Source organism: Carassius gibelio, chromosome B6 (assembly GCF_023724105.1).
Source record: "Carassius gibelio isolate Cgi1373 ecotype wild population from Czech Republic chromosome B6, carGib1.2-hapl.c, whole genome shotgun sequence".
NCBI lineage: Eukaryota > Metazoa > Chordata > Actinopteri > Cypriniformes > Cyprinidae > Carassius > Carassius gibelio.
The window spans coordinates 22,226,648-22,253,112 of record NC_068401.1 but is presented as its reverse complement, the minus strand read 5'-3'; the positions used below and the strand labels follow the sequence as shown (position 1 = coordinate 22,253,112).

The following is a 26,465-nucleotide window of genomic DNA, read 5'->3' as shown; positions in this document are numbered from 1 at the left end:
AACCTGCGGACTTGGCAACACTGTTCTGAACAACAAATTAACCCAAAACTAGATTTGCTGAAAACGTTCTAATCCTCAGGCCATCCAAGATGAGTTTCTACAGTATTGTTCAAAATAATAGCAGTACAATGTGACTAACCAGAATAATCAAGGTTTATCGTATATTTTTTTATTGCTACGTGGCAAACAAGTTACCAGTAGGTTCAGTAGATTCTCAGAAAACAAACAAGACCCAGCATTCATGATATGCACGCTCTTAAGGCTGTGCAATTGGGCAATTAGTTGAATTAGTTGAAAGGGGTGTGTTCAAAAAAATAGCAGCGTGGCATTCAATCACTGAGGTCATCAATTTTGTGAAGAAACAGGTGTGAATCAGGTGGCCCCTATTTAAGGATGAAGCCAACACTTGTTGAACATGCATTTGAAAGCTGAGGAAAATGGGTCGTTCAAGACATTGTTCAGAAGAACAGCGTACTTTGATTAAAAAGTTGATTAGAGAGGGGAAAACCTATAAAGAGGTGCAAAAAATGATAGGCTGTTCAGCTAAAATGATCTCCAGTGCCTTAAAATGGAGAGCAAAACCAGAGAGACGTGGAAGAAAACGGAAGACAACCATCAAAATGGATAGAAGAATAACCAGAATGGCAAAGGCTCAGCCAATGATCACCTCCAGGATGATCAAAGACAGTCTGGAGTTACCTGTAAGTACTGTGACAGTTAGAAGACGTCTGTGTGAAGCTAATCTATTTTCAAGAATCCCCCGCAAAGTCCCTCTGTTAAAAAAAAGGCATGTGCAGAAGAGGTTACAATTTGCCAAAGAACACATCAACTGGCCTAAAGAGAAATGGAGGAACATTTTGTGGACTGATGAGAGTAAAATTGTTCTTTTTGGGTCCAAGGGACACAGGCAGTTTGTGAGACGACCCCCAAACTCTGAATTCAAGCCACAGTACACAGTGAAGACAGTGAAGCATGGAGGTGCAAGCATCATGATATGGGCATGTTTCTCTTACTATGGTGTTGGGCCTATTTATCGCATACCAGGGATCATGGATCAGTTTGCATATGTTAAAATACTTGAAGAGGTCATGTTGCCCTATGCTGAAGAGGACATGCCCTTGAAATGGTTGTTTCAACAAGACAATGACCCAAAACACACTAGTAAACGGGCAAAGTCTTGGTTCCAAACCAACAAAATTAATGTTATGGAGTGGCCAGCCCAATCTCCAGACCTTAATCCAATTGAGAACTTGTGGGGTGATATCAAAAATGCTGTTTCTGAAGCAAAACCAAGAAATGTGAATGAATTGTGGAATGTTGTTAAAGAATCATGGAGTGGAATAACAGCTGAGAGGTGCCACAAGTTGGTTGACTCCATGCCACACAGATGTCAAGCAGTTTTAAAAAACTGTGGTCATACAACTAAATATTAGTTTAGTGATTCACAGGATTGCTAAATCCCAGAAAAAAAAAATGTTTGTACAAAATAGTTTTGAGTTTGTACAGTCAAAGGTAGACACTGCTATTTTTTTGAACACACCCCTTTCAACCAATTGCCCAATTGCACAGCCTTAAGAGCGTGCATATCATGAATGCTGGGTCTTGTTTGTTTTCTGAGAATCTACTGAACCTACTGGTAACTTGTTTGCCACGTAGCAATAAAAAATATACTAAAAACCTTGATTATTCTGGTTAGTCACATTGTACTGCTATTATTTTGAACAATACTGTACATCAGAATAGATTTGGAGAAATTTTACCTTGTCCAAGTTAAGTTATTAAATGAAACACATAGGAGGGGGAAAAAAAATCCAAGAACCACCATATCTGTTTATGGACGTTTATTTATCCTGTATCTTATAGCTTAGAAAATACAGACCTGTAATTGTACACCAAAACTGTACTTGAAAATTCTTAATGAAAGAGATTCGAAAGACAATTGTCTTCAAAAGACAATGAGTTTTATCCACAGTGAAACAAAACTAGGGGTATGTTGTACCCAGTACGGACAAATAAGGTTGACAGTGAAGGAGAAAAGAGCTTCTTGCCATGCTTGTTTACTACTAAGCAGAGATCAGACAGCCTCGCTATAATCCTTTGGTAAACAGTTAAAGGTCGCACAAGCATGACTGATCTTGGATCAGGCATTTCAGCCTTGATTTTCCCCTATATCAAGAGCTGGTTTGCAATTTCACACACACCACTATACAAAAAGAACCGATTAAAAGTGATAAAAGTCTGTTGTACAGCTTATACAATGCAATTCAATTCAGCTTTTGCAAAAATATATTCATAATATACATAGATTTCACTTTTCAGTTCCCTTACCTACTTTTTGTCCATTCTACCCAACCCCATATCCATAAAAATCACATTACAAAAGCAATTGAAATAACTATTTCTGAACAGTTATAAAGCATTTTACTTGGCCAGCTGGAGAAAAATTGTGCCTTTTTCCAGAATATAATCAAAGCTATATACACTCTGATAATGTCGACAACAGCCTGAGGCGCATCATAATGCATTGTCAGAAGTTGTTACAAATCTCACTAAAGCAGAGCATTGAAAAAGACACCAGCCCCGATACACAAAGCAGTGCACAAAAGCCATATTTTAAAATATACACTTATTTATATATATATATATAAAATCATAGGTTACACTGGAAAATACTGTTGTGTCTCTTTAAGCTTTTTTTGTTTGTAATTTAAAAAAAATTCCATCATGGAACCTGTGTAGTAACAAACAAACAAAAAATAAAAGTGTGGCAAGAAAGTCTAGAGACTTGTCAGCAGGCGCTACAGATTCCTCATTGGAGCAATTACAATTTGACATGAGCTGCATTTGGAGTGTGAAGAAGCATTTTAGAGTTCTTCTGGTCGGCTCATCAGTGGTGAAACAGATCAGAAAGCGTAATTTTCAGGAAAGGACAGCCCCACTAAGCACTGGTCCCTGGAATCGCCTGTATACGGGACACTGTTATTCTCATCAAAATGTGAAAGTGGAACAGTGTCGTCCTCTGGAACCTGCAGCCCATCGGGGTCTGCTTTCAGACTGGGCCTCTGGTTATCAGGGAATGCCATGGAGAAGAGCGCATCAGGATCACACACAAACTTATACACATACCGCTCTCCAGCAACCTGCATATGAACAAGATAAAGAGATATGACTTAGAAAAACTTATTTGAGAACGGCTGATATGTTTTGATGGGGTAGCTCTGACTAACTATAGATAATGAGGGAACTGTGATAAAGGGATTGAAAGAAGAAAAATGACATTGGAACGGGAACGTGCCTTTACCTTCTGCATGATGCCCTTCTCATAGTAGTAGCGCAGGGAGCGGCTCAGTTTGTCATAATTCATCGCAGGCCTGTTCTTCTGGATGCCCCAACGGCGAGCAACCTTTTGAAAACAAGTGTGTTAATTCTGCTTGTTGGCTAAATAAATTGGTTATAAAGCCATTTTCTTTCATAACACACTGACCTCCTCTGGTTCAATGAGTTTAAACTCCAGCCCACGGCCAGTCCAAGCGATGAAGTGGCTGTTGGATGGGTCGTCCAGCAGAGTGACCAGGAACTGCCAGAGTTGCAGAGACCCCCTTCGTTGATACGGAGGACCCTCCCGGAAAACTCCACCCTCCTGCTTCAGTTTTCCCTCCAGGCGGTCTGGCACTAAACATGCATCATCATAATACAGGTGGGATTCTCCATCATACCCAAAACCTGAAATTGGCAGCCAAGGAAAAATGTAGTTTAATATGGGATGCAAGCCATTTATTGATAAATTATCTGCTCCTGAAGGAAGCAGAAGTAGATGAAACTAAACTGACAAAAGTCTTACCCTCGCTGTTGGTGCCATAGAAGTTTGCAGATTTGCCAAAAGATGACTGGCAGTTCAGCACTTCTGCAAGACAATTGAGAAAAATGATAGTCAGATTAAAATAATATATTAAATACAATAAAATTGTAAAGTCAAGTAAAATTTCAAATAACATTTAAATAAAATTAAAAGTAATAAAAACAATACGATATAATAACATTTGAAAGCATAAAAAAAAACCACGTTGTATGGTTTATCAGATCTGTACCATTAATTGTTTCACACTAATGGTATATTCACATTTACTATTGTCAGGTGATTTTTCATTGCAAAAGGAATGTGCTGGAATTTCATTTTGATTTACTTTCATAAGTTATCCATGTTGACCAACAGAAATTGACAGTGTACACTGTGCTTTATTCATGGCTTAAGTGTTTAAAATTGACCTTTGCTGTTGAAATTTCACCATTATGACAATTTTACAGCCAGTGTGACTTATTTTACAGCAACTCACTAATGGTACACTCACACGGGGACTCAGCTTCAACATCTTAGTTAACTTTAAAATGAAATGGCGTCAAGCTTTGCCGAAATGAAATGTGGGTCCGTTGCTCGTGGCAGAAATTGAAAACTTTTTAACTTTTCAAGTGCCAATGCAGGCTACAGCCAATCAAACAGCCTTATGCAAATACCCTGGTGCAGACAATCGCGTTCATGCAACACCGAAACTAATGTGAGTGGCTGTTAACACTATGACCATCGCATCAGCACCAAGCTTTAGAAATGCCCTCATCAAGCATCGACACCACGTGTGAATGAACCGTAAGGGATTTACACCTACCTGAGTCATAGCCGAAGTCTCTGGGCTCCTGCTTGATTGACATTTGGTGGAACAATGGTGCACGAGGAGGTCCCATGTTTTGCAAACCCTGCTCATTGTAACAGGGATCCACCATTTCCTTTTTGAATCGCTGGGGAGGCATTGGCACTAATGGCTCTGACATCTGGCGCTGATAATGGGGCCGGCCATGTCGGGGAAATTGGCCACGGGCCTGCGGGGGGTAAGGTGTCTGACAGCGGCCATCGGACTGTGGGAATGGCAGACAGGGCTCGGAAAGCTGCCGATGGAATCTAACGAAAGAGAAAGGCAAAAGATGAGAAATTACGTGAGATGGCATTATTCACAACACCAAGGGGAAATGAGATCATTAGTGTAACGTCAAAGGGATAAGTCTGGTGTTAAAGCTCTTTTTTCCATTAGTTAAACCTGGAGACTTGAATAGGATAAATATAGAACTACTTTCCAGGTCAGTGTGGCATCTTTAACAAGATAAAACCAATGAAAGGCTCAACCTGAGCTGATTACAGCACTTTCAATAGGCACGAGCAGCTCAAGTAGGAGGTAAAGATAGAATTTAGGTTAGAAAATGATCACTGTGTCCCAAAAAGTGACTACAAAGTACCGGATCATATATCCATACCTGTGCTCTGTGCTGTAGGAGGCATCTGGGTGATTGACAGGTGGGCAGGGCACAGCAAAAGGTGGGCTCTGACTGTGAAGTGGAGTCTGTGCTCTCTGATGTGGAGGTGTGGAGCTGTGGTTGGGACCAGGTAATAGTGGCGGGCCTTGTGTCTGAGTCTGGGCTGGTGGCATCACTCTTTTCTGCAAAGGGTTTGTGGCTGCGCTGGTGGAGGAGCCAAAGGGTGATGCCGGTGTAGAAGGAGGAGTGAGTGGCTTGTTAAAAGTAAATGGCTTCCCGTCGAAGGCACTAAAATTGAATGACAAAATTGAATATGATTCAGTGAGAAGGAGTGAGAGAGAGAAAAATGGAAAAGGTAAGGATAAAGAAATGTATACCTGTAGTTATAAAGGCACTTTTCTCCATATGGAGACAGTCTCTGCTCTTGTCCACACGGGGAATACTCTCTGCTTGGGCTGAGTTCCCGCTTTACTTTTGTTTGAGGGGGTCCATGGAACATCACTAGAGAGAGGGAAAAAAATTCTAAGTCTCACAAATACTGACAAAAACACAGTTCTTTAACTTGGAACCTAGACTACTGGTCAAATAATTATTAAATAATTAGAATTGTTTTTGTATTGATAAGTCTAATAAGCACTAATGTGTATAATATATTTATTTATTTTTTCTTACCCCTTTTGAATGGCAGTGTAGCACAGTTTTCAATGCTTAATATTATTGAGGAAATCATTTTTAACATTGTTAAATGTTTCTTGAGCACCAAATCAGCATATTAGAATAATTTCGAAAGAATCATGTGACACACTGCAGTAATAGCTGCAAAAAAAATTTGCTTCCTCATCACATTATAAATTACAAAAATGTGTCAATAAAAATTTAATAAATTACATTTTAAAATATATTCAATAGAAACCGTCATTTGTAATATTTTATATTACGGTTTTTATTTTTATAAAAATATAATAAATTAAAAAAAATGTAATATAGCTGCAAGTAGCAATTAAGGGAAAGCACAACAGAGGCAAAATGAGGAGCTAAACATGGCATGGAGTATCAAACCAGCTCTAATAATGAGTAATTAAAACCATTTTAATATGTAATATGATTTATTGGCTTATCACTTTTGACCAATAGATGGCATGTGGTTTGTTCTGTGTGAGGTGACAATGGCACACACAACGTTTGGTGTCAATATTTTAAAGCTTTGCAGAGATACAGCCTCAGAATCATTTTGGCCTCATGCCTCAAATTTGTAGTAGCACTATACAAAAACGGTTTTGTCTACCAACACAAAATCCATAATATTTTGCTAGCATGGTCTGAAGATGATCTTATTCGATTTTGGTGAAAATCGGACCAACAATCGAGGAAGAGTTAGAAAAAATATGCTGTCAACATAAATCAAAATGACAGAAAGGAAGTACGGCAGACTATGGAATAATTGGCATCCATGTTGTCGGCATAACCAAAAAAGTATTATGAGACCAGTTTAATTACAATAGGCTTATGCTATAAAAATTTCATTAGCAGTCTTGGAAATTTCATAATGGTTAATGAATGGCTTGAATCACTTGACAAATACGTGGCGCTGTTACCAAATTGATGTAGCATGGTCAGTGTGAGGTGACAAAGGTACATACAAAGTTTGGTGTTAATATGTCAAAGCTTTTCAAAGATAAAGCCTCGGATGCAGTTTGGCATCTTTCCAGCAAATTCATTTATGCGCTAAATGAGAACAGTTTCGTATATCTACACAAAATCCAGCATTTCACTAGATAACTTTTTTCCAGTATGGTCTGAAAATGATCTGAATGGGCTAGGAGGAGTTTGAAACATAGGTTTTTAACATAAAATCAAAATGGAGGACAAGAAATTCATCCAATTATGAATTGGATTCGATTTTCTCTGCATGACCCAAGGAATATATCAAGATCCGTTTCATTACAATAGTCTGATATAAACAAAAGTTATTAGCATTATTCAAAATTTCATTATAACTTTTGACCACAATGTCATGGTGGCGTTTCCCTCAAACGTTTTGAGTATCATCAGGGCATGGTGAAGAATATACATAGAGTTTTGTAATGATGTCAATGCGTTCAAAAAAGAAATATGGCATTTTATGACAAAATTCAAAATGGCTAACATGGGAAAATTGCTCCATGGAATCTAAAGAGACCAGTTTTGTGATTTTTGGCTAAACCATTCAGAAATAATCAAAATATAGCCATTTTCCCTAAATCCTGACCACTAGGTGGCACAGTGCCGAAACACTGCAGGTAGCCTCAGGGCATGCTTGTTATAACACACACCAAGTTTAGTCTCAATAGCCTTAGATCTATTTTTGTGCACTTTTCGTAGTAGAATTCGTTCACGTGTTATTCAAGATTGGTTTGATAAATCAACTTGAATTTCATAACTTTTTGCCAGCATTGTCTTAAGATGATCTGAGCCAATTTTGGTGAAAATCGGACAAACTGTCTAGGAATAGTTCAAAAAAAGTGTGTTTTACGAACTATTAAGAATAGCGAAAAAACTAAACCGATTTTTTTTTTTTTTGCCAAGGTTTCAGAGGAAAACTTTTTAAATAATTTTCCTTCTGTGACTTATGGTGTTAAAGTTATTAGCATAAACATGAGTGAAAATTTGGACAAGTGGTGGCGCTAGAGAGTTCGAGTTAGAGACTCCAAATTTGCTATGGTCAACACACACCAGGTTTAGTTTCAATAGCCTCAGATCCATTTTTATGCACTTTTGTAGTAAAATTTGTTCTCAACATTAGACAACAGTTTCAAAACTTTCCCACAAGTGGTTATATGGGTTGCCATAGACTCAAGGAGGAAGAAGAAAAAAAATTATAGCAAATATATTATGTGCTATTGCACCTTCAGTGCTTGGCTCCTAATTACTTCAAACTTTTGACCGGTATCAAAACCTAGCATCATCTGGTGTCAGATTTTTGATGGATATGCAAATACTGGACTACTAGAAGTACTCTGTTAAAAAAAAAAAAAAAAAAGACCTTTCCCTCTAGAAAAGGAGGCTGCAAGTTAGAACTTGCAGACTATCACATGATTCCTATGGAAAAAGGGCCCCACTGCCCAGCTGTGGTGAAAGAGGGGCCTGTGAGAGCTACAGGCATGATTCCAGATAAGGGGAATTGTGCCAGACAAACACACACATACCCTTCACACACAATTTCTATGCAAACACATCCATGTGCATTCACCTTCTACAATAAACACCATTGACACCATAGAAAATGCACACAATCAGACTTATTCAGAGCCAAATGGGAAGAAAAACTAACAAGGGAAACAGCCAGAGCACTGTTTACCAGCATATAATAACCAGAGTGTGTGCGCGCCTACGATACAGCCCCATTAAAATGTCACCAAGCTGGAGGCTGCCATGAGTTACAGCACCGCAGCGGCAGCCTGGGCCTCACATGTGCGCACACTCCATAGAAACATCTTAAACTCATGCTTAGGAATCGGGTTTGGCACAGAAACGTCTGGAATGCAGTGTTTTGAGATTCATTCAATTGGTTTTCTTGGTTTCAAGGAGGAAGGTGTCAGGATTGGTTCTCTAATTCAAATGCAGTTTCTAGAATTCATAAAGGCAAGTTCTATAGGTAATTCTGCATGAATGTTCAAAGAGCACTCACAGTTATCCGACTGGAAATCTGGAACAAACTGTTCGTCATCAGGTACCTGGGCTGCACATAGAGAGGGAAAACAAAATTGAATTATTTAGAAAAATAAATGATACATTTAAAGTGAATATAAATGTTTTGTATATTTATATATGCCGTAATGTCTCATCCAGTTTGAATGGGGCCCCAGAGATCAACCACTGGATGATGCATTAACAACCAAATTGCGTTTTAACAGTAGTTATGAAACATATTCCATAACCATGGCTATTCTAGAGCTTAGGCCTGTTGCCATACCTTCCGCTATCCAAATCTCTTGAAGCTGGCTCAGATCTTGAAAGAGCTCTGTGGGACACAAAGATTGATTTGTGAATAAACAGACTGATTTGTTTGGGCCTGGGTTAAATGATGTGCTTTAGAGGGATCTGGATGGATTGATTGCATGTTAATTTGTTTACCCTCTGTATCCTGTGCCAACTCAGTGTCAACAAACTTCCTTTTTCGGTCATTGAATAGCCTGCAAAATGGTTCCTGCATGCGAGACTTCTGTGTATAAAAAAAAAATAATGATCAAATAATAATCAAATAATGAAAGTTTGAACAAGTGATCATTGTTCACAGCCATCCAGTTTGGACCTCATACCAGAAAATGAGGTATGACGAGTTGAAGCAGAGACTTACATTTGGGGGCACTACGAAAGGGACCTGCTGGTCGTAAAACCCGTCCATGTTGCTTGCTTCTCACTGCGGCCTAAGGGGCTGCAGCAGGAGGGAAAGCGGGAGTAAACTGGGAGAAAGGGGGGTGTTATCGTCACCTGTCGGAAGAAGAGCCGAGAAAAGTGGCACTTAGAGAAAGACACACAACGCACTCTGTCAGGATCTGATGCAGCTGTCAGTGAACGTCCCATGTCCTGACAGTCCAGAACCAACTGTCCCTTTGATCTGTGAAAACTTCAGCTAGCCTGTTTGTTTGTGTAACACTCACTCTCATCTCAGATGAAGTGTGTTGCATTAGTGAAGGACACTTACACTCGCTCATCCTCTCCTCTCTCTCTCACACAAACCATTTAAGACTCACGGTACAGATGGGGGTCCTTACATAACCATACAGTGCCATCTGTTGCCCGTGAGACTACCCAAGACTCCATACTTAAGAGTCTAAATTAAATTAATAATTTAGAGAAAAAATAAATAAAAAATAACCAGCTTCACGTCTTAAAACAAATAAGATTCAGATTTAAACAGTGGAAAGGCAGGAATAAAACAACGAAGCCTAAGCTATTCGTCACGCTTTATCACACACGTGTGTTTATTTTCCCTGACGCAAGTGTTCAGGCTATAAAATCGTATTACAGCCGCGAGGCCAAGAAAACACCTCACATCCAACACCGCCTAACCTCTCCGGACTAAGAACTAATTAAACATCCATCGCTTAACATTATTGCTTCCTGAAGCTTATCAGACCCGTATAAAACAAGAGGAACGTGCGTCTGCACATTTCATGCCGAAAATGAAGAGTTTGTGCTTTTAAAGATTTTATTGGCGATAATAAAGACTGCCAGCGGAAACTATAGCGGTTAAATAAGTAAATCGAGATTATTGCATTACAACAGCGAGTTAACAGGTATAGAAACGAGTTCAAGAAGTTCAGTCCCTTCCCCCCCAGCGCCCATTATCGCCGCGCGCTCCCCCTCCCTCTGTTCCCGCGGACGCTTGTTTTTCTCAATGAAGTGAAATTTGATCCTCCGTGCGCGCGACCCCGAAAAAAACTCAGTCGTTCCATTCATAAAAATAGCAAACGCGCGAGAAGCACTTCATCAAACCGCATATGAATTTTGCAGAACTCAAACTGCCATTATGGTCGAGTTTAAAAAGTACCGAGAAAACAAACAGCAGGGAAATGGTTGCCAAATATGAGCACAAAAAAAAAAAAAAAAATGGCGTGCGAGACAGCAAAACTAAACGCGTCGTTTGGAGTAAATTCAACTTTATAAAAATTAAAGCAAAATATGAAACTTGCATCGGGGTTTAGTTAAACAATACAAAACTAGTGCAGCGTGCAGAAAATACTCACCCAGTGGTGATTAAATCCTCTGCTTTTATGAAAAGCGTGATTTGGTAAATCCCAGCGAGAAACAGTCTGCGTTTGCGATCTGTAATGGGTATGCGCTCTCCCTCAGCTTGACGCGACTGAAATTTTCTCAATGGGATCGCTTGCTTTTCGGAGAGCATCCGCTTAACATTGCAGCTCACGCTCATTGGTTAGTTCTTTACGTCAGGCAAGGGATTGACCAATGACTGTCTCTGCATGACCTACGCCATCATGAAGCTGCAGTCAGCCAATCAGAGGAGTTCTCTGTCGTGTTTTTATGAATGGCTGGGTTTCATTCAACAACCAGATGTTTCTCCACCGCAAAGAGGCTTTTAAAGGGCCAGAAGCGAGGAGAGACGAGAGTGAATTGGCAACTGGGTCTCTATACTAACAATCCGCTCTGACCTTCATTTTTCACACACACACACACACACACACAAACACACACACACACACACAAACACACACACACACACACACACGTTTGTTTTTGTGAAAAGTGGGGACATCCCATAGGCATAATGGTTTTTATACTGTAGAAACTATATTCTATCGCCCTTCACCAACCCTACCCCTAAACCTAACCCTAACAGGAAACTTTGTGCATTTTTACTTTCTCAAAAAACTCATTCTGTATGATTTCTAAGCGTTTTGAAAAATGGGGACAGGAGTTATGTCCTCATAAGTCACCCACCCTCTCCTTGTAATACCTGTGTCATACCCAGTGTTGCCACAGTTACTTTGAAAAAGTAACTTAGTTACTTTACAGATTACTTGATTTAAAAAGTAACTTAGTTACTTTACAGATTACTTGATTTTAAAAGTAACTAAGTTACTTTACAAGTTACTTTATTAGTTACATTCAGCAGCTGCCGACAACATAAAAATGACAACCGGTTTTGCCAACACTCACTTTATTGGAAGTGTATTTTTGACAGTAACATCCACAATCTATCTCCTGACAAAGTTGAACTTAAAAATTATTTTCTGAAAAAATACATGTTTTTACAAAAAATAAAGACAGTCTTTCTTGACTTAACATAAATACTATTAAAATATTAAATATTAAAATATTAGATTTCTCTCTATCACTGAATACTCCTCCTTCATGTAAGAAAAAAAAGCTGTTCTGTGAGGCAGCGCGGCATTGACAGTGGTAGGGATCTTGTTTATTATGGCATGAAATGAGGGCGAGTCAACCGTATTTAATGGCATTTCCTCCACAACAAACTGCCCGACTAACTTCTTCAACTCTCCCCCACTTACTGATTTTGCACCGAAGTCCAGCTTTTGTTGTTTAGGTGGTCGGGGACCTCCTGCTCCCTGCTTCTCATCACCTGGTGTGACTTTGTGCAGTGCTGCGACTCCAAATGTTTTTTTTTTCAAATTCGACGTAGTTTTTTTGTAGCTAGATAACACTTTATCGCCGCCAGCACAGAGTGTACAACGGACCTTAATGTTGTCATCTTTAGCTGACACAAACTCAAAATAGCGACTATCTCCATCTAGAAAACGCACATCTCTCGCCTCCCTCCATTGTTTACGTTTGTGTCGCTGCGTGCGTGGCACGTACACATGACGTGAACTCTTCATGCATGCTGAAAACGTGACTTGTCGCATACGTGACTTCACTCCCCGAGATGCAAGAAGAAATAAATATTTTTATTAAGGAAAATGACAAAAATAGTAACGCACAGTGACTTGGTTAAGAAACTTTAATCTGATTACTGGTTTGGAAATAGTAATGCGTTAGATTACTCGTTACTGAAAAAAGTGGTCAGATTAGAATAACGCGTTACTAAGTAACGCGTTACCGGCATCACTGGTCATACCCATGTCCAGGGCCGTCGCTAGTGGGGTGAAAGTTGGTGAGGATTACAGGGGCCCACGGCCAAGGGGGGTGGGTGGGGGATCTCTACCGTCTGGCTGAAGCCAGTCTAAAAAGACGCTCAGGACAGTTGACAGGCCACTGCTGCGTGTCGTCTCGAAAGCTTATAATTTTCACGTGTTTTTAAGCCTTGTCAATTTAAACATTCAAAAGCGTTTAAAGCATTCAAACACACGATGCGGAAAAGCTCAACTGAGTAGGTTACTCGCGTGCTGAGTTCAGTGCGCACGCGGAGAGAGAGTCTGACAGACAGCAACACTGAACTGAGCTCTCTTCTGCGAGGTTCTCCTCGAAGTTCCTCCTGCACCTGAACGAGTAAATGTAAATCGCAGTTTAAACAAACAGAAAAGAGCCCAATTCAGCAGCTGCGATGTTCGGTGTTCAGGGCTCACGCTGATAGAGAGGCGGGGCAAAACACTTGAACGCTTTGTCTGTTTTTGCCAGTTTTTTTTTTCTTGTACGACAAATACATTAAAAAAATGTCAAAATACCCATCTTGGAAAGTATGTTCGAAAAAACTATTGGTTGTCTTAAGTGAAAGTAAACAGTTCGGATGTGTATTATATTAAATGCATTCATTGTCTCTTAAAGTGACCGCGCCTAATTTAGCTACAAGCTGCTGTAATGTTAATCCAAGAAATGAAAGAAAGAAATCACTCCCTGCTCTCAACTGAATTAACAAGAATTCATGCATAGTCAAACCAACAATTATTCAAACACCAGATATCATTTTTGATATTGTATTTTTCTTTTCTTTTTTTATTACTAGTATGTACAGAACACTATAATGATTTTATGTAAGTGAGTATAGCAAAATAAAGTGAACTGTGGCATATTATACCCAAATAAACTTTCATAAAGGTTGATACAAAAAATTGATACAAAAAATAAATAAATAATTTTTGGGACCAAAGACCACACTTTGACCTAACCATGTTTTTCTTACGTGTTTTTTTCCAGAATTGCTAATGCAACCATTTAACACCACAGACTGAACAAAATTAATCGTATTGACAGCTGTCTGAAGTTTCCGTTTGATTGTAATCCATTACATATCTTTCTATCAAAGTTATCTGATATTAGGATGATATTAAGATTCATTTGTTCTAACAGTCAAACTCTGAGTTCTTTTCTAACCCCAGCTACGCCCTGCCCATGTCATTATACAGAGTTGTGTCCTGATATGTCACAAAAACAAGAGCACACACACACACACACACACACACACACACACACACACACACACACACACACACACACACACACACACACACACACACACACACACACACACACATATATATATTGCATTTTAAATAAAGCCTGCAGATTTAGGCTTGGGCACATTTAAATGTATGAATTTATTGTTTGATATTGTCCATACTTTTTCAAAGTTATAAAAAAAATAGAAATAAAATGTAGAAATAAAAAGTAAAAAGTAGAAATAAAATGTTTAGCTATTGCCTTTTCGGTGTGAATATTGACTGGGCTTTAGAAACCACTGACCTCTATCCTGGGTGATAGAAGAGTGGACGTGTCACTGTGGACAATGACTGGAATCCTCTGTGATAATCTCATGCCAATGAAAAAGTTCCTCACAACATGTGTTTTTGCTCATTCTTTAAATTTAGAGATCACTTTTAGTCACACCAGTTTTAAAAACAGACAGATTAATATACCACCTTAAATGATCGTAGTACCACAATCCCCTGTCAGGAGGTAGATTATAAAATCAGTGTTACTGCCTGCTGGGAAACTCCACTGTGGGAAAACACTTTGTTGTCTGATCTATTATTCATGCCAGCCCCTCAAAGAAACATCTGCACATCAGACAGTGATGTCTGATCTCTGGTTTCCCTGCTTATAGGTTACAACCTTAAAAACTTCAAAGCTAATGTCTACTCTACTGTACTCTATTACTTTACTATACTTATGTTTCGTTTCATTTCATTTGGTACACAAAACAAATAATAATATTTGATCACAAATGCTTAGATATCCTTCGATTGCTTAATTTGTGGAAGGCCATGGAAGAATAACCAATTTCAGGGTTGTGCGAGGTAGCATGGAGAGATTTATGAGAGGCTACTGTTTGAAGAAAATAAAGTTTTCATAACCATTTTTATATGTTTCTAAAAAGTTCATAAATTGTTGATGCTATCTTCAGTGCATGGAATAGAAAAATCACTTTCAGGTGCAGTTTGTAAACCCAGATTTCTGGATAATTCCTAAAAACACACAACAAAAAGTCTGCTCAAACAAATAATCATAGGTGTTCTTGTCTTTGTTTGAACAATAAAACATTTACAGTGCAGGACTGAAAGAGTACAGTTAGACTGGTTTCTTCAAAAGCTATCTGAGTTTAGTGTGAGCTAAGGTAAATCCAAAGGGATCAGTTACTTTTTCTTGTAGTTGTATTTAAATTAGTTTAACATGAACACTAATATCATTTATTAAACAAAATATTTGTGCGAGACGAAAAATGTTGTGCACTCCCACTGCATTGATGGCAACATGAATGTTACACACCACTGTCTAGGTGAGTCATCTTTCAGCCTTCTCTCTCTCTCTCTTTCTCTCTCTCTCTACACACTAACACACACACACACACACACAAATGCAGGCCTCATCACCAGCAAAATCATTTACTATTTTGTTTCTTTAATATACTGTAGAAAAACCGATCCGTAAACTGTTTGAGGGCTGATATCCCTGTCAATAAATGCTAAGCAACTTCATTAAACTGAGTAATAGTGCTCCTCATAACCTGAAATTAAACAGGTTGCCATAGCTTTCATCAGCATTCCACGCGACTGTGAGGCCATGCTAAATATAGCTCTCAAACGCCGCTATTACATAACAATAATATGCTCTAAATTCAATCAAATGGCACCATGCTGCAGTACCTAACGTATCTGTCTCTTCTGCACACTGTAGCCAAAGCAACTTCACATTTCTGTTGAGTCATAAGCACTCTATTCATGAACGTTCATCTCTGACTCATGCCGATGTTTCAACTTACTTTCCGAGATCGGAAAAGCAGTATGTTATTAATTGACTGTTAATATGTGACAGAGCCTTGATCTGCTGTTGTGTTGGGTGTGAGTCACGGTGTTTGTTTTCTTCTTCGGGGAGAGCTAAATTCATTTCACGGTCTCTGGTGTGTCATGCTATACAGGATACATCAAACCTGTGATTGCCTAGTGCTCCCTATAATTGAAGGGAACGATTCTCTTTCATTCAAAGCTGTAATTTCGAAAATCTCCCTTTGATTGATGGCGGACAAGCACGGTTATGTGAATGTGTGTAAAGGGATATGAAAGCATTTAATCAAATAAATGCACCACAAATGCTTGACAGTAAAAATAATGACATTTACGAGACAGAAAACATGTCCTCAATACATTTTTTTAATTATTCAAGTAAATCTGTGAAATGCAGGGTTAGTTTTACTTTATGAAAAACACTGAGAATAACTGAGAGGCTTGTAGATTTATCTAAATCTATAAAATGAGTATCTATAAACAATAAAATCTTAAACTATTGCAGTTACACATACACACAAGTCTTATTTTTTATAGTAAACCTTGTATTGTGTATGCGAATATTGTTGACTCTTTGACACCGATGTCCCACCACTGTAAGTCGCTTCTGATAAAAGCCTCTGCTAAATGCAAAAAGGCTAAATGACATTTTAAGAAGTTTCTATAACAATTATTCCAGACATCCATTCACTTTTTGTATCTTTTACTTTCATTCAGGACTGTACCATTTCTGTCACGTTCTTTAAAACAGGAACAGGGTTAAGAGGAGGTGTTAAAAAGAATCTGAATCAAGCAAATTCATGATCACTTTTCTGTGTTCTTCTGCATTTTCAATGCGTCTTCTCAGGCTCATTTACCACGGCTACATCTAACACCTACCCACACACCCACGTCTGCAACCTGAACCTCTGAGGATCCTGTAGCCATGGAGATACCTTGGTCATGAGAGAGAGAAAGAGCACCAGAGAAAGAGAACAGAGCTGACTCATGGAACTACTAGATTTTTAAGAGGCGGAGTGACCCACAAATCAAAAAAAGCTTCGTAAGAGAAAAGAAATACAATCGCTCATAGCAATCGTTCAGGAAAGACACCCTTGGAATATAATATGAAAGACTCTTTGTAGTTTTTTTGTTGTGTAACTTTATTTCATGAATATGACTGCATGCTACTAAAATAAACTGCATTAGACATGTCCTAGTTGTCTCACCACCTAAAATAACTGTGTGGCTTAAAATATCGCTGTATATGAAAGCATGAATCCATTGACTGGCATTTCCGGGAGGTGGTTATTGTTACAAACAAAGAATAGCCAGACACACAGATTTTTCAATGGCCAGTACAAGCTCTCACTTGTCTATCACTCCGTTTCTGTCTGAGGATCGGGTGTTTCAGAGGCGGTCTCTTCACACCCTCTCTCCATTGTCATTCCTCTATTTGAATCCATTTACACCCTCACCAACGGTCTAGTGTTGAGAGCTGGTGGTTTTCACGCGTGCTGATGAAGCCGGGGAGGGCACCGTGTTGGCTGGGACAGGAGACTGTTGGCTGCCTGGGGGAGGAGTATGAGGTAAGTGTAGGAAATGCAAGTAAACACATTAAGCCCACAGGGCTCCAGCAGTGTTTAGAGTGAGATCAGGAGCTCCGGAAGGTCAACAGCTACCCTAAAAGAGTTAGAGCCTCTGTTAGAAACATCAACCCCTTCCCCCAAAACCTTTGTCCCAAATGCAGCTCAAAGCTGATTGAGTGTGTGGGGACTCAGCTTTTGCTAATAGACTAAACCAAAGTAGGCCAGCTGCCGTGCCGATGTGTCTGAACGGCTGCTATGCCTGCTTGCTTTAAGCAAGCTTCAGGGTAACTGGAGCGTAAGAGAGACGGGAGTTCAACTCATGCAGACAGATAAAAACACATAGAAGCACACATTTTGTTCAACAAGAGCTTATTTTTTGTATTTCACGCACAGCAAGTTTTGAAGCTCTGCTAATACTGGGGCATCCGGAGTTAAAACATTGATTGTGTTGAACAGTAACAATAAAGCAAGTCAGTTGAGTAAGGTAACAGGGTTGGATAGTTGAACAGCTTGAAGGTAGTCAGTTGACTAGAATATATGTCTTTATTTATTACTTTCTCTTATCTGAGAGACACACAGAGTAAAAAAGCTGCCCTTTTTACCTAGTTGAGAGCTACTGGTATAACAATTATTAAGCCAACGAGAGTATAATGTGTGTTGTTGTGTACATATATCAGCACTTATTGTATGTAAGCAAGTCTGCAATAGATAAAAGATTGTGTTACCTAATAGATAGTGTTTAGTGTGGCCACTAAAACTTCATGGCAATCAGATGTTTTTCTTTTTAAAATTAACAGGCTAAAAGTGCAGGCTATACAGCCTCCTTTCTTCAGTGAAACCTGTATTGCACAAGCATGTGGTTTCTGAAACTCTGTCATCCATGCCTAACTTACACTTTTATACTAACAAGACACCACTGGGTCCTTGAGAATACTTTCACAGGCTGTTATTACAAACAAAATGTCCAATTTGTTAGGCCCATCACATAAAGGTGCTTGTTAAGAAGTAAATACAATGATCACAACTATCCATTTTGATGAAAGCCATATAACACCTCTGTTAGGACTCTTCACTTTTTCCAATTCCTTGCCACACTCCAGCAGTGTGCCCCGATGACGGATGGCATTTCACAATAACCTGCCAGTGCTCCAGTGACGCAAATTGTTTTGATGTTGCTATTGGATCTTTTTTACAATGTGGTGGAAGAAACCGAGCAAGCCGCTGAAAATGTCAGCTCCGCATTATTCTCCACACTACGAGAGAAATGAAAAAAAGGCATATGGATCAGGATGGAGAAGAGGAGGAGAAAAGAGTTAAGAACAAATACCATCTACAGTATGACCTTTTCAATAGAGGCGAGAAGTTGAAAGGTGATGTTATGGCCACCTCTGATAAAAGACGGCAGTGATTGGCTTGTAAAGGTCTCAAACATTTTCTACTCACAAAGAACACATTATCTGTAATTGAGTATGTCATGATCACTTAAACATAAAAAATAAGGAAATATGACAATAAAGGTGTACAATAAAATAGTAGACATCCTGTCTTAAAAAAACAGACTGCCATCAGCATGCTGTCAAATTTCCACTGACCTTTAGACCATGCCATCAGCAAAACACACACACGCACGTATACACGCAAAAAAACACACACACATGCGCACACACGCGCACACACACACACACACACACACACACACATTGTGGTTATCCAGGATCAAGGAGTCAACCTTTTAAACTTCATCATTGAATATTCAATCACTGTGATGGTTTGCATGGAAGGTCAGTAATCCTATCACCTTCTGCCATTAGAGATAAAGAAAATTATTAGCGGAAACTTTATTCAAATACAAGAATAATTACAGCCACTGACCTGCAACTGCAGGGCATAGTCATTCCAAATTGTGTCAATTTTTATATGCTCTATTATTTGGTCTGTAACATGACTGAAATCTTATCACACCTCGGGTCTAGTGGAAGAATGCCAGTTCTTTGTCTACCTGCTTCACTGCACATATTGACACAAGCCTGAAACATGTTAACTCAGCAAATTCTATAATGCTGGGTGAACTTTAAACATCATAATATTCACATATTGTAGATTGCACAGTCTCAGTGTCATGTTTCAACCATGTTTTTTTTTTTTTTTTATTGGAATATTGTGGGCTAAAAAACTGACAAGATGTGTGACATAATGTTTAGCACACAAAATATATATATAATTTTTTTGGATTCATTCCTCAGTAAGTCTGTAGTGGAAGGCAAATGCAACAGAACTATATTTTAAAAGGATTTAAAAGCAGAATTGTGAAGCTTATTTTAGCAACACTTCACAATTACGTTACTTTTGTTAATGCATTGACTACCATTAACTAACAATAGAGTTGGGTCCGAGTCCACCTTTGTCGAGTACGAGTCAAGACCAAGTCCACAAACATCGAGTCCAAGTCCGAGTCCGAGTCCAAAAGGGGTCGAGTTGGACTCAAGTCCGAGTTCTTAAAGGCCGAGTCCGAGTCGAGTCCGCCCGAGTCCAGAAAGTAATTAAATTAAAAATGATTATAAATTGGTATTGTACATTTTTACATTCTATTAATATTTTAACCTTTCAACCCATTAAAACAATGGCAATATAAAAATGTAATAAAAAAAATACCACTGTTACATCTAATCATTGCCATTGAACATTTTTATTTTATGTCAACAGAACTAGTTTCCTATCAAAAAAGGTTTCAAAGGTTTTATTGTATTACAAGTGCATGAAAATACAAATGAACCTATTTTATTATTGTATCACACTATATTGTCCTCCAGTTAAAGATGACATTTCAGTTATTTAATGCCTCTCCCCCACATTTGACAGAGGTAAAGTGCAGCCAATGAGGAGATCCTTAATGATGACATTATGAATTTCTTGTTGTCTTGGAGAACTTGCATCATAAAGTTGCATTGCTTGTTTGGTCAGTTCTGGTCTTGCAAATCCTGCAATGCTAATCTGTGCAGCATCTGTTGGTTGCTGCTGCTGTCTTTGGTAGTCGGTTGCATCGGTTTTCGGATCACCAGTACACTGAACCGAAAACCGTTTCTTTCGGAGGCGTCCGATTTGAGAACCGATGAACTGATGATACTGCGCATGCGTGTAATTTTTCAAGTATTTTGTTAAACATCGGAAAGTGTGATAAAACTATAAATATATATATATTTTTATATCCTATAGATATATCCTATCCTGTCAGATTTTCCTACCCGGGTTTTGAGCGATTCTCGTTCTCGAGTCAAGAACCGGTTGTATCAGTTTTCAGATCATCAGTAAACTGAACCGAAAACCGTTTCTTTCGGACGCGTCCGATTCGAGAACCGAGGAGCTGATGATACTGCGCATTCGTGATTCAGCATGAAGCCGACTGACTCACAGCGCGTCTGAACCGAACTGATTCTTTTGGTGATTGATTCTGAACTGATTTTGTGCTAATGTAATGAGTGCGGGTAAACCGAGGGCTTGAATGAAGGGCAATCTGACGAAACGTAAGTTCATTTAATAACAAATACATCGCAATGGATTATGTATCCGGTGAACTGTTTTTTTTTTCAACCGGTTTATTGAATCAAACCGTCCGAAAGAACCGGTTCGCGGACAAGAATCGAACTTCCCATCACTAATCCACATTGATATCCAGTGAGTGGTGCGTGTGTTTCGTCTGCAAGCATGAGACTTCTGCCTGCCGGTGTGGTGCAGTAAAATGACAGAAGGGGAGACATTCATTAATTTATCATTTCAATTTTATGCTGATTTTATTTAATACACATGACGTGGACTCGACTGTACTCGGAATATTTTCCGAGTCCAAAATGTTCAAGTCCGTGTCAAGTCCGAGTACAAATTCACCCGAGTGCGTGACAAGTCCGAGTTCATTCAAAATTGGACTCGAGTCCGGACTGGAGTCCGAGTCCAAGTTCGAGTACCCCAACTCTAACTAACAATGAACAATACATTGTTAAGAGTATTCATTAATCTTTGTTAACATTAGTTAAAGGGGGGGTGAAATGCTATTTCATGCATACTGAGTTTTTTACACTGTTAAAGAGTTGGATTCCCATGCTAAACATGGACAAAGTTTTAAAAATTAAGTTGTATGTTTGAAGGAGTATTTTTGTTCCCAAAATACTCCTTCCGGTTTGTCACAAGTTTTTAGAAAGCTTTTTTCGAGTATGGCTCTGTGTGACGTTAGATGGAGCGGAATTTCCTTATATGGGTCCTAAGGGCACTTCTGCCGGAAGAACGTGCGCTCCCGTATAGCAGAGCACTGAGAGGCTGTGCACAGACAATCACTGATCAGAGCGAGAGCGTAGCGAAATGTCACAAAAGAAGTGTGTTTTTGGTTGCCAGGGCAAGAGAACCCGGCACAGATTACCAAAAAAAAAACAGCATTAAGGGACCAGTGGATGGAGTTTATTTTTACAGAGCATCAACGGAGTTGTGCAAGTGTTTTTGTTTGTTCCCTGCATTTCGAAGATGCTTGTTTTACAAACAAGGCCCAGTTTGACGCCGGATTTGCGTATCATTTATTTCTTAAGGATGATGCAATCCCAACGAAAAAGGGTCACGATCATGTGTTGGAACCGCAGGCGATGAGTAAAACTGCTTCAAATATCTCTGCCTCCTTGTTAGTGTTTCCGCCTCCCATGCCGGAGAACCGGGTTTGAGCCCCGCTCGGAGCGAGTCGTTGCTGCTGCTGCTCTCGTTCAGTTTCAGCCTCGGGATCTGATTCTGGATCATAAATAAACGGCTGAATCTGACTGTTAGCCATGGTTTGTTTTGGATGATGGTTTTTTTTCCTCACGGTAATGTCACAGCTTCCAAACGCTCTCAACGCAAAAGCCTACTGGCGCTCGTGATTCTTTAGCTCCGCCCACACGTCGCCTCCAGCCGGTCAGGTTTTTCCAGGAACAATCAGTACAGACTATCTTTCTTTTATGAATATAATAAAACTAAAGACTTTTTGGAGTTATGAAGCATGCAGTACTACTCTATAGGTACTCAAGATTAACAAGATATTGGGTGAAAACGAGCATTTCACCCCCCCTTTAATAAAAGTACAACTGTTCTTTGTTAGTCCATGTTAGCTGAAACTTTACATTTTAATAATGCATTAGTAAATGCTGGCATCAACATTAACTGATTAATAAATGCTTTAGAAATGTTTATTTTACATTGCTATAGTTTATGTTAAGCAATGTGCACTGAAAAAATTTATTAATGCAACACTTTTGTTTTTGCCCCCATTTTTCATGAGCTGAACTCAAAGATCTAAGACTTTTTATATGTACACAAAAGGCCTATTTCTCTCAAATATTGTTCAGAAATCTGTCTAAATCTGTGTTAGTGAGCACTTCTCCTTTGCCGAGATAATCCATCCACTTCACAGGTGAGGCATAGCAAGATGCTGATTAGACAGCATGATTGTTGCACAGGTGTGCCTTAGACTGGCCACAATAAAAGGCCACTCTAAAATGTTCTGTTTTACTGTACTGGGGGGTCCGAAAACCAGTCAGTATCTGGTGTGACCACCATTTGCCTCACGCAGTGCAACACATTTCCTTTGCATATAGTTGACTGCAGTCAGGTCGAGCCCCGAAGAGGACAACGAGCATGCAGATGAGCTACCCTGAGACGGTTTCTTACAGTTTGTGCAGAAATTCTTTGGTTATGCAAACCGATTGTTGCAGCAGCTGTCCGGATGGCCGGTCTCAGACGCTCTTATATTGTGGCCAGCCTGAGGCACACCTGTACAAGAATCATGCTGTAATCAGCATCTTGATTCACTACTGCAATAATATTAAAGAGATGTCGGGTCGAGTTTCACAGGGAAATTACATGGCGATGTCAGTCACTTTTGTGTGTAAGACATGTTCATAAACACAGAAGAAGGTCCAGTTGCTGTTACGATAAATGTTCAAACCAGTCAGCTATAGCAAGCTTTTTAACATTTCTGAATGAAGACCTTGGTTGATCCCTTGCGTTATCCCAATCCCAATTATAATCCCAATTATGTTTCATCCTATTATGTTTCGTCAAGTGCTAAAAAATCAGAAGCTAAATGACAAGCATTCTTCTTAAGTTTACTCTCAGTAAACCAGGCAGAAAAAGAAAGAGTCAGAGAGAGAGGCTGGACATGTGGTAACAGGCTTGGGTTTTTTCACGCTCATGTTGAGGTGACTGGACTCATCATGAAACCCAAATGTGTGACCATCTGTGCTTATATTGCTGTACTGCCATCTCTCTATTAGTGCCTGTAGGCTCACATTACACTTTCCATTCATAATAGCACATGCATTGTGTAATGCCATTGAAATATAACTCTGTTTCACATCCAACCCGACCCCCCATGTTAGACTATATTGCTCAAAAATGTATCTCACTTCTGACTTAATTTTAGAGAACTCTGTGCTAAAAATATCAGATTTGGATCCACACAGAGCATGCTGCAGCACAGTAAGGCTAAAAAGGTTTTTTTTTGATGATGATGGATGAGCATTCCATCGAGCCAATGTCAGTGAGAGGAGGCAACACAGCTTATGTAATGTTTATGCTGCTTTTGCCAACAAAGAAGAGTTAGAAGGTCTATAATCACCCATCCTTGTTTGGCATGTCATTTACTAGTTCTTAAATGCTCAAAAACACTGATTATAAAACTGATTAGTCAATACAGCATAACAATCTTGTTATAGGCAATTATATAGTAACTGCTTTGATCTGTTCTTTACTACTGTTCAAAAGTCTGAAGCTGGTAAGATTTAGCATGGCAAGGATGGAATCAATTGATCAAAAGTGTTATTTATGATGTTATAAAAGATTTTAATTTCAAATAAATTTTGTTCTTTCGAATGCTCTGTTCATCAACAAATCCTGGTAAAATCGATTAGGGTTTTCAACACTGATACTACTACTAATAAATGTTTCTTGAGCACCAAACCATCATGTTAGAACGATTTCTGAATGAATGATTTAAAAATACATTCAAACAAAATAAGTTATTTTAAACTGTATGAATATTTTAAAATATTACTGTTTTTACGGTCTTTTATGATCAAATATATGTAGCCTTATGAAGTAAAGCATACAAGTTTTTTTTATCTAGTTAAACGTATGCATATTCCCCAATTACAAATTGCTGATTGTACAATCATTTTTCATGATGCAGCTTTATCCATGTGGCCATTTCTATTATAAGCCCTAACCATCTCATTCAATGAAGAGGGAAAATTGAATGTTGCCTGGCAACCACAAAGAGCCCTTTCCTTAAAAAGTAGGTGTTGATGTAATCAGCAAAGCCAAAAGCACTTATTTTAAAGTGTTGTGCATTAAACAACGAATTAGCTTCACAGTGCTATTGTTATTTTCTCACATTACAAAACCTTTTAAAGAACATCTAGAGCCAGAGAAATGTAATCCCTTCCTTAGACAGAACTCCAACCTCTTCAACGGGATATCTATCATTTCTGCATCCTGAAATGGGGATATTTCTGTCCGACTGATAAACAAGCTGGATGAACCAAGGTCATTATATTTAAGTAATGTTATATTTTTAAACATGTTAAACACATGCTGTATAAGTTTTCAACGCCACAAAAGAAACACTTGTCCAACGCTGTCTTTAAAGCATTCTACACTACAAAGTGCCTTTAATCTAGAATCTAGACTAAAGAGGAAGAAGGGAGGAGGGAGGAGAAAATGTTGCTAATGGGGAGCGTCATCGGCGAGTTACAGGACAATACCGCTCCCTGCTGTTTATATAAAAAAATGTTTTTAGTGAGTGTTTTCTGACTGCTTTGTCAGAAAGCCAATGCGTTGTCCAAGGTTGGACACATGATATTATTTTTTATTAGAATACTTATGAAGTCATAAAAGTAGTAAAGGAAGTTTTTTAAGTGGCCTAGTTATCCTTCAAAGTTGTTCCTCAACGTCTCTCAGAGTCGCCATCTGTTGTGTAGATTCAGTTCTGCACACACTGGACGTTCTCGCAAAGAGGTGCACCCTGAATACTTTTGAAACATCACCCAAACATTAAGATGTTGATATTACTTGTTCAGTCAAAGTTCATACGTATTGTATTCCCTGCAAATAATATTTGATATATCCGTGCCAACAGTCACATTATATATTTTTAAAGGGCTCATTGCCTTTTTAATTTTTAAGATCATCAGTAAAAAAGAAAAAGAAAAAGTGATATGCCATCTAGAGGCAGGAACGCTGAAATTCAGGGCCTGATTTATTTTATTATTATCATTCAAATTTATTATTCATTGTACCGAATTTAGCCAATGGCTAGTTTTCATCCGCAGTCCCTTGGCAGGTAATCATAGTCACAGATAAACACAAGAACAAAACAACAAACACATAATACAGTAATACTTATTCACATCCCATCAGAACAAAAAGAACAGTTAAATAACGTTCAGTTTAGCCACAACTGCATCAGTGTTTAAAGATTTGAGTTGATTTTAAATGAGATTGTAGTTTTAATTTAAACATGTCAATAGATGTAGCAGAGGCAGAATGTCGAAAAGCAACAACACAATCACTAGCAGATGATGATCTTGTAGACCTTACAGAGACTGTAGAGTGAAAATACACAAAATCATGAAGTGTAGAAGGTGCAAAACCATTTAAAATCATATATACCATACACAAATTTGAGAAAAGTCTAAAATTGTCAGAGCTAAAAAAAAATATATTTTTCTAACTGCAGAAAACACATTCATTTTAGAAAAATAAATCCCTTTTGTTTTACTAGTGTTCAATGTAAGACACGATTGCTCTAACCACTGTATAATACTTTCCATAGCAACATTTAACTTTTCAGCTGCTAACTCTGCTGTTCTCGCATGTGCAAAAATAACAGTATCATCAGCATACATTT

The 26,465-nt window shown here is 38.7% G+C and overlaps 1 protein-coding gene across 4 annotated transcripts; it reads right to left on the bottom strand.

The window, feature by feature from the left end:
- Positions 1 to 1,826: 1,826 nt before the first annotated feature.
- etv5b (ETS variant transcription factor 5b) lies at positions 1,827 to 11,201 on the bottom strand. Of its 4 annotated transcripts, none has more exons than XM_052559739.1 (12): positions 11,031 to 11,201; positions 9,638 to 9,771; positions 9,415 to 9,499; positions 9,254 to 9,301; positions 8,969 to 9,019; positions 5,679 to 5,802; positions 5,302 to 5,589; positions 4,662 to 4,951; positions 3,842 to 3,904; positions 3,485 to 3,723; positions 3,296 to 3,403; positions 1,827 to 3,140 (listed from the first exon to the last, which is right to left on the bottom strand). In XM_052559739.1, the coding sequence occupies exons 2-12, from the start codon at positions 9,683 to 9,685 to the stop codon at positions 2,904 to 2,906; spliced, it is 1,581 nt and encodes a 526-aa protein (XP_052415699.1). In that variant the 5' UTR covers positions 9,686 to 9,771; positions 11,031 to 11,201; the 3' UTR covers positions 1,827 to 2,903. The 4 variants fall into 4 exon arrangements, with proteins under 4 accessions (XP_052415699.1, XP_052415698.1, XP_052415701.1 ...); XM_052559738.1 differs by having other exon boundaries at positions 9,415 to 9,502; positions 11,031 to 11,200; XM_052559741.1 differs by having other exon boundaries at positions 3,302 to 3,403; positions 11,031 to 11,200.
- Between the last annotated feature and the right edge of the window lie 15,264 nt (positions 11,202 to 26,465).

Bases quoted from the DNA above. Each gene is read 5' to 3' on its own strand.
- etv5b (XM_052559738.1), bottom strand. From the start codon at position 9,685: ATGGACGGGTTTTACGACCAGCAGGTCCCTTTCGTAGTGCCCCCAAAT. The intron at 5,803-8,968 runs GTGAGTGCTCTT...CCCTCTCTCTAG, and splicing joins AGATTTCCAGTCGGATAACT to TGATGTTCCATGGACCCCCT. The intron at 3,404-3,484 runs GTCAGTGTGTTA...TGTTTTCAAAAG, and splicing joins AACTCATTGAACCAGAGGAG to GTTGCTCGCCGTTGGGGCAT.